Source organism: Myripristis murdjan, chromosome 22, assembly GCF_902150065.1.
Source record: "Myripristis murdjan chromosome 22, fMyrMur1.1, whole genome shotgun sequence".
NCBI classification, from domain to species: Eukaryota; Metazoa; Chordata; class Actinopteri; order Holocentriformes; family Holocentridae; genus Myripristis; species Myripristis murdjan.
Genome location: NC_044001.1, coordinates 22438254 through 22447362, shown reverse-complemented (window position 1 = coordinate 22447362; position 9109 = coordinate 22438254). Strand labels below are relative to the sequence as shown.

Below are 9109 nucleotides of genomic sequence, written 5' to 3'. Positions count from 1 at the left end.
CACAGAGAGAGAGAGAGAGAGAGAGAGAGAGAGAGAGAGAGAGCACAGAGCCTTGTAGCAGCAGACACCGTGAACTGGATTACGTAAAATAAATCAATTTAACAGTTTGCTTTTTCATCTCAATTAAGCAATTGGCCAAACAAAGCTAACTGAATAAAAATGTTTTTGAAATTATGATGGCATATAATTATTATCTATTTCAGTTCAAGCTGACAGTAATCCCTGTTGACCTGAAAGTCTGAGGACATACAGGGAGTGGCATGAATTTCATTAACATGCCAAGCAGTGTTTTCAATTTTTTTTTTTTCACACATTCTGGGTAATAAATAAATAAATGAGTGAACAAATTGGGGATGCCTGAGGCCACTACCATGCCCACTGTGATCGCACAGCACAAACGGCGATACAGTCATATGGTTTATTATAATACTTTAGGTTTGCTGATATCTGCTGGTGGATTTACATTTCATTTTATGATAAAATAATCTAGTAAATTTGGGATTAACAAAAGGGTTGTCATGAGATTTGCAGTATGACGGCATCATGAGGACAAACAACAAAATACTAATTTTACAGGCCTGTGGCAACACATTTTTTTTCTTTATTCAGATTAAGATGTGTCAACATCCAGCATGACAAAAATTGTACAAAGTTCACAATTTATAAATGAAATATCACAGCAACTTGTGATCTCACACATTTATAGCAAAATTAAAATGTCAACAAATCCATGCTGTGTAGTACAAAAATAAATCAAACTTCAGTTCCACAGAGAGCACAATAGTTTATACAAAATCCTGTCTTTGTTAATGATCACTGAAATCAATCTCAAAATGAATCAGTTCAAATAAAATAATAAACTCTGATGAATTCACAATAATTTATATGAAAAGTCAGCATTCTAAATATGTGACAACCTTTTTGTGTTCCCTATAGATAGTCAGAGATAACTCTTTTTTCAAATTTGTTATTTATGTACCAACATCAGATGAGCAGCCGGTTTGTGCTTTAAATTCCCTTTTCCATTTTTACTGATAATGAGAATTAATTCAAAAACTGGTACTAGCTATTACTCTACTGAAGCATTACTATATTGGCAAAAAGCTGCAGACACGATGCTGTGGAAAAAGGCGTATGCAGTCATGGTTGATGGATAGTAGAGTCCTGAAAGAGGACAGTAAAGTACAATAGATGAGATTCGATCAGGTGAACAACAAGCACCTTTTGCATTAGCTCTCAAAAAGGCAAATTCTGAACATGATCGCTAACAACTAGCACAACAGAATGGAGGGGTGCGTACAGTCAGGCGTACGGGCGTGACGCTGGATGTATCACCCCCTCGAGGCCTTGTTTTACCTGCCGCAGGAAAACAAGGCTTCATTTTCTTCTGCTTTTTTAAATCCTTGAATTGATTGACTATTTAATCCTTTGTACAATGATTAGATATAAAGTGCTGCTGGGGGATAACTTCATCTTCCTAAAACATAGCAAAAATGAAAGAACATCATTGTTTTTACAGTTGATAATAGCCTACAGTATAACTGCTATGGTTATAATCATCCTCCTCTCTGATTTCAAGTCCCTGTTCTTCCTCATTCAGTGGCTCTAAGTCCACACCTACAGTGGCTACTAGCAGTTAGTTGCTCCAATCGTGTGCCAAAGAGGTCACCTGGAAAATTGCACGCCGCCGCACGTAAGGATAATATCTTCAAGGACAAGTGCAAATAGTCTACTGGCACATAAGTGGGGACAGTGACCCTGTAAGTCCCGCTGTCATACTCTATAAATACTCTTTACAAAACCCTCTGCGACCCACCTTTTAGGCTCTCAGGTACTGCTTTTAGTTTCTGTAAGAACATCAAAACATGGAAACGAAGGTGTCCCTGTGCAAAATTGTACAGAAAGAAAGTGGAACTCATATACTTTCGCTTCTAAAACTCAATGTCCAAGTTTCCTCCTCTTTTTTTTAAAAAGTCTTTTTGTATTAAAAGATTTGTATAAAAATCAATATTTTACATAGGCTATATTAAAAAGATTCACGTTACCCCGCTATGCTTATAAACAAGAAATTGCATATACCCAACCTTTTTTTCCCTTTGCAGATTGCATCCCATATCTACTATAAACAAATGATTTCGTTAGTATATTGCTGAGACATTTCTTGATTCTAGCAAGTCTCGAAATTGAACAGAATTGATACTAGAAAGGCTAGAATGTCGTCTCTATAGGTTATCATTTCTATTTTAGGTTACGTAAAGATGAGCATGGTGAACATGCATGCACCACACAGATGTGTCTCTCTAGGAATGAGCTGTCTGTCCTAGATAATGGGATTTACACCATCGGGTTTCCGTGTAATGATGTTTACAATAAAACTGTTCATACATACATTCATACATACATCAGGTCAGTTTCCTCTCCAGATTCATTTACAGCACCAATTAAAAAATGCCCCCACCTACAGCTACAAATCTCTTTTTTTTTTCCTCGGAACAAAAGACAGACATTTCTCAAGCATTGTCAGAAAATAAAGCAATTCGCAAACCAGTTCCCGCTATTGAACAATCTACACGCAAGAAGAAGAAGAAGAAGAAAAAAAAACATCTAAAATCGTCAAGTCCAAAATCATCCATTGAGGAGAAAAAAATAAGTAGCTTCCTCCTTGCTTGTAGTTTTTAAATTTGTTTTTTTTTTCCACTGTCCAGTTCAGCTTTTTCATCTAAAATGCTTTGTCGTCAAGCAATAAAAAGAACTCACGTCCTATAATCATTAGCTTACTGTTCAGAAATATACACTAAAAATGTGCATACATGAGCAGCTAGAAACATTACATGACACTATGTCAGCTCATATGAAAACGTACAAAATGTGAATGTCCTCAAAAACTATTTTGCTGCTTTTTTTCTTCCTCAAAGCAAGACCCAAAAGGGAAACAAAAAAAAATTATCATGAGGTCTTTCTAAGCATAACACCTCTTTTTTTGAAAGAACAAAATTGAAGATATATAACACTATATGATAAGTTACTGCACCGAACCGAGGAGATAAAGCCATCACTGCCTTTTTGTCTGTGGATTTTGATATACCAGCCACACCTGTTGGAGAAAAAAAACAAAAAAACAAACAAACAAAAAAAAAACCCTCTCTTGGTTGCTGAATGGCTACACTTGGATTCCTTGAACAGCTTGCTTGATATTTTCCAACAGGGCTTTGTTCTCTGGGCTCTGGTACTGGTCTTGGTTCGTGTACATATCCGTTAGAGTGGTGACGTACGCGTCAAAGTTCTGCTCGCTTATTGGCTCCTGCGGGACAAAAACAGAGGAATTAGACCTCTGGAGGGCCACAGAGGGAAGAATCACATCTCCTTATAGCTGAGGAATGACTCAATTAGATCACGATCAATCTGAATGCATGTGCAGGTACAAAACATGGTGCATCCCTCTGAGTTATGTGTCTCAAAGGAAAAGGGAAATATGGATGTACATATGAGCAGTCAAGTGGACGATGAACGATGCAAAAACACAGAGCAAATCAACAATTCTTACACTGCAAAGTTTCTACAGCAGTACTCCTTGGACTAACTTTAGAGCACATTAAAACCAGGTTATCTTAGGAAATAGGCCTATGCTTTATACAAAAACACTTGATGGTGATTGTGATTACTAGTATAAAAAGATGAGAAGAGAAAAGAGCATAGGAGGCACATGACAACATCAACAGGTATCATCTGTACTAGAGAATAATGGTGTAGGATAAAGTTTAATTGTTCACAGGTCAATTTTGACTCAATCCCGTTTCAAGTTAACAGTCATAGTTAGGGTTAGTTGAAGTAAAAACCATTTGGTTAAGTTTAGGGCAACATCTAAATGTGATCTGAGATGAGCAGTGATGGATAACTTTACCAGGGAGTTGAGGATAATTCAAGCAGAATGAAAAACCCATGCACACTGAAATAAAGGGAAAAAACAGAATATGAAAAGAATATTAAAAGAAAGGTGAAAAGGAAAAGGTTATTCTCTTACTCGCTGGTGCAGCTGCAAGCAGCTGTTATTTCTAATGGGAGCCTCTTTGTGTACCAGTGGTTTCTACGGAAAGAAAGACGGTGAAAAAAGTTTTATTATCTCGCTTTGAGGAATGTCCTCTGCTCACACAGTATGTCACAAACACTTGATTGCTATTCTCTTAATTAAACACTAGGTGGCAGTCTTTGATACAGAGTCACAGAAGATCTAAAACAGGAAGATGTAGCTAGATGTAGCATGACACCAAAACAGAGGCATGAGACATCAGGACAGAAACAAAACACAAAACTGGACCGAGGACTGAATCTGGCTCACATTACAATGGCCTGCTGGTTTTTGTAAAAGACGTATAATTTGTAAAATACTGCCTACAAAACTGATAATAAATTGCTCTGTGACTGACAGAGAAATTGATCTCCGTGTCAGTCAGCTCTCTTGGCCCCCGTGCAAGACAAGGTCATCAGTGAGTGCTGATAAGGCACGGTGCCATGAAATCCAACACAGGACCAAACAGGCTATGATTACAATGAAGCGGTTGGCCCCAGAATATAATACGTTCATCCTTATCTTCAGTTGACTATAATAATAAAAATAGAACTATGTAGCGTGGAAATAACGGATGCTTTGTCAGGAAAACTGGTACTATATGAAAAACAAGTTAGGTTCTCATTCCTCATAAATTTGGGTAGCTCTTTACAATAAGGCTACCCATAAAAAGGGTTTATAATTAGGTTGTAAACCTAAGTCATTAATAAACAATTATAAACACATAAACATCGATGCAGGCTCACTATTTGGCAAGAACATGTTACTGCTGCAGTGATTCTGTTCTGTTTAATCTCAGATCTTGCTCATTGCTTAGCTTACTTTACTTGAGATTGTCAAATAGTGAGCTTGCATGGACATTTGAAAGCTGTTATAACTTGTTTATAACTGTTTATTAATTATGTGTTTACAACCTAATTAATAACCCAATTATAAACTGTTCATAAACCCTTTAGACAATAGGGTAGCCTTATTGTGAAGTGGTACTAATATAGGTACACCATTAAGTCGGAGAAATCAAAATGGTGATGAGAGGACAATTTATTGTTTGGAAAGTTCAGAGACTTTGTATAACTTAACTTTGAGACTTTGTATAACTATTATGATTACGACGAAAATGCATGTTTTCCTTGTTTGGCCTTATGGAGATCAGTTGGTATGAAGCAATTATTTCAGTCCTTGGATCTGATGTCATCTCTTCACCACTGTCACCAACTACATATCCAATCAAGCCTCATTTCACAACTCCCCCTTACAGCTTGGAAAGACAAGCAACGCTCTTCATTTTAGTCTAAGCATGCACAATAGGCTGGAGTTAAATACACAGATAAATGTATTAGCTGGTATAATGTTGCGTTTAGCTATGTTCTCTAACTTGCCGGCTTGCCGTTCCTGGTAGCCCTTACCATATGAGGGAGCTGGACATTAGCTAAACTGTTAATCAGTGACTGGCTGAGGTTGGCCAGCTCATGCAGGAGAGATTCATTTTGCTGTTCAATCACCTTGTTTTCCTCCTCTATGGACTTCAGGTTGGACTCCATTGTCGTAATCTGAGGAGAGGAGGGGCGGACGGCGTGATATTACAGTAAAGCTTTTTAAACACAGGCAGGCATACATTATGGTGTGTTCACTGCTGCCACTGATGCACGCGCACACACTCACACACACACAACACTCAGCATATCAGATGAGCCAGTCTAGCCTTGCTTTACCTGTGTTCTAAGTTTGATCATGTCTGCTTCCACTTGTGAATTTGATTCACTTAAATCTTTGATTTCTTCATCCAGCTGTTTGATCTCCTCTTCATGCTCTAGTCCTAAAGGGGAACAACAACATGATTGAGCATGGACACATTAATACCAAAAACATAACCAACAACATTTTAGACTGGTAGCCTTTATGTTTGGACTAGCAGAATTATGAATGTGTGCAGAAATTTTGAGTCTCTGTCCTCATCTTCAGATTAGAATCCAAGCTAGTTGTTTCAGCTAAACTGAAAAATATTACACATAACTATATTATCCCGTCAGATCCCTTGATGCACCCTGGAAATTCCCTGCAGTCCTGGGAGAAGTGTGAACAAAATAGTGAAGATAAAGGCTGAACAACGGGCTGGCACAGATATTACATGTTTGATTACTGCCAAACAAACCCAGACCTTTTCTCTCAGATTCAGAGCCCCTGTCTGACTCGCTGTCTAATGCTGATTGGCTGTGTATCTCAAACTTAGGCTTCTGCTCAGGAGCGTCTGATTATGCATACACCTTCCTGATTGGCTCATTATCTGAAATTGGAATTCTGCCTCAGTACGTCATGTCTCATACCCATCCCTGATTGGCTGCACTGTGTGGGTGAGTGGTAGTTGTGGTTACCGTTGCTGGCACGTTGCTGTTTTATTGTTAGCATCTCCACTCCGGACAGCCTGGCTTTCCTCATGGCAGAGGTGGCACGCGGGCAGCCCGACAGACTGGTGGCATCGACAAGGACAGGAAGCATTGTTTTAGTGCGCTCTGGTTTGCACTCACACAAAGAACCAACACTTTAATAGACTGCAGTCTATAAATTAATTTTTATAGACTGCAGTTTATTTTATTTATGGCGCGGCATAGAAAAAAGATCCCATCAATGTCACGCCTAAAGCTTCAACTGGTCCTCATGAATCACTGTAGGTGCAGGACACTTCAACTAATCTGTCCTATAGATTGAATTCCACTAGTCCTTTCATTAAGTGTGTTAGCCTATCCTTGTTATTAAAATGAAATTAAGATGCTTCTGATTTTAATTTTCATTGTTGGGATAAAGGTGCATTCACAGGCCTGAGAAATGTCCAACCACCACAGCAGATGGAGAAACAGTCCAGATCTCAGTATCAGTGTGTGAATCTCATCTGTTTGGTTGCACTGATTTCCCATATTTCATCCTTCTGTCTCAAATGCTGAATATTTCCAACTTCAAAATGACCCAATGATGTTCTCTAGACCCACCTCCGATGCGTCAAAAAGCTGCCGCTGACGTGACCCGAGCCGTCGCACCCCGGCGTCGGACAGGACATGCCGTCTGTCTTCCCAGCCTTCCACGTGAACTGGATGCCATTCAGGTAGCCGTCCTTTTGTCTCTTGGCTGCTATGGGGCATCCTGACGCACTTCTGTGAGACGCATACTTCCCCGTCACGTGACCCTGTCCGTCACAGCCGGGGACCGGACACCTGGGTGGACAGAAGTGAGATGGTCTCAGGCGAGACGCTCTAACAAATAAACTCATTCAGCTTCAACTGCTTCACTCATGCATTTGCTCATCACCCACTTTTACTCACAAATCCAAAATTGGACACTGACACTTGATACCACAGACCACTCTAATGTTGTCTTGATTATTTGATTAATCATTATCACCACCGTCATCATCATTACTATTGTAATCATCTTGATGATTATCCTAATCATCTTTGCCACCACTTGTGTGACCATGATAAGCAAAAATATCCTCTCCTCCATCTCCATCTCCATCTCCATCGTTTTTGATTATACAGGAGCTGGTATTCATCTTGACCTGCTGCCTCTCAGCCACTGGCTGGCTGACATATAGTACAGTTGCCCAGTGAGTACCAAAACACCATATATGTGCAAATTTAATTTCTCTGTATTCCTCTATCTCTTTTGCCTTGATATAAACAAAGATACTATCATCTTATTTAAACCTGTCCCAGTGGCAGCCTTATCACACAGATTTGGAACGCTGACGGTGCATCAACACCAGTGCTAATCAGATCCAATGAGGCAGTAAATTATTCCAAATGTCATATCTCCCAAAACGGATTACTGCTAAAGTTAGTTTCAGCTGTAAATGTAACAGTCTTGTCTTTCAAATAGCAACTAAATGGTTTTAGTGTTCCTATGAAATCAGAGCAGGGTTCCAGTTCATGGCTTCTGACTGAAAAAATACAGGAATGGTCTAGATTATAAGTATGTTGTTATGGTAAAAAAAAAAAAAAAATGCTATTTTATTTTTGTATACTATTACAAGTATGACCCGTCTGGCACTCATGGAAAACATGGATGATATAAAGGTTTTATAGGTTTGAAAATTCAATTCATGAAACCTGTGCAGAGTTACAAAAAGAAAAAAAGTAAAAAAAAAAAAAAAAGAAGAAAAATAAGTGACCTTGCTGTGTCTTTACATTCTTTTATCTTATTGTGAAAGTTCATGCTGATGTTGTTAGAATTGCCCATTGAACCAATGACCCGATTGCAGTTCCCTTTGGTTTCAATAAGGAATGAAAGCGATGGTAGCAAATTGTTTTTATGGTAGCTTAACTTTTTTTTTTTCTTCTCAGGTCTGCACTGATATGTCAACAGAATGATGAGAGGCACATTTATGTGGCTCTCATATTTCTTTCAATGAGAAATGGCTCTGTGTGAAATGGTGCCTGGTTATTATGGGCTGTCAAGACAATGTATGCAAATAAAAGTAAAACTCCACTTGCAATTCAATATCAGTTACTACATAAAAGGTTTAAAAATTAACTAACTGGAATGTGAAATCTGAATTTTCAGCGCCTCCGTTATTCTTTTAATGTTCGTCTGTAGCTCTCAGCCTCTTGAAACAACTACTGGCAAAGACTCCCCACTCACGTCGAGAAGGTTTTTCTTGCAGTTATATCACATGACCAAACTGGCTTTGTTGAGAACAGACTCTCGTTCTCCAATCTCTGAAGGCTCTATTACAAAATCTGTTCTCCCTGCCCAATTCATTGAACTGCAGAGGTGCAATCTCTCTCAAAGCCAAAAAAAAAAAACCCCAAAACATTTGATTTTGCTGAGAGGAATTTTCTTTTTTCTGTCATGAAGAGATTTAGATGTAGTGAAAGGCTGCTGTCCTGTTAAGTTTCCCCCACATTCCCCCTTTGGCATAAGTCCAGATGAGTACCTTTAGGTCAAAATATTTCTCCCTCAGATGTGGAAATGAGGTCTATGCAGGGGTGTCCCCTCTCCCCTCCACTGTTTCTTCTTTTCATCAAACTTCTATCTATCACTCTCTGTTCG

The 9109-nt window shown here is 38.8% G+C and overlaps 1 protein-coding gene across 1 annotated transcript in view; it reads right to left on the bottom strand.

The window, feature by feature from the left end:
* Nucleotides 1-583: 583 nt before the first annotated feature.
* The window catches only part of myt1lb (myelin transcription factor 1-like, b), a 100091-nt gene continuing 91565 nt past the window's right edge, over nt 584-9109 (bottom strand). Inside the window, exons 17-22 of the mRNA XM_030045121.1 lie at nt 7051-7272; nt 6439-6533; nt 5779-5882; nt 5473-5616; nt 4022-4084; nt 584-3301 (exon numbers count right to left, since the gene is read on the bottom strand). Coding sequence (XP_029900981.1) covers nt 3161-3301; nt 4022-4084; nt 5473-5616; nt 5779-5882; nt 6439-6533; nt 7051-7272 — 769 coding nt within the window. The 3' untranslated portion in view covers nt 584-3160. The remainder of the gene's footprint in view (nt 3302-4021; nt 4085-5472; nt 5617-5778; nt 5883-6438; nt 6534-7050; nt 7273-9109) is intronic.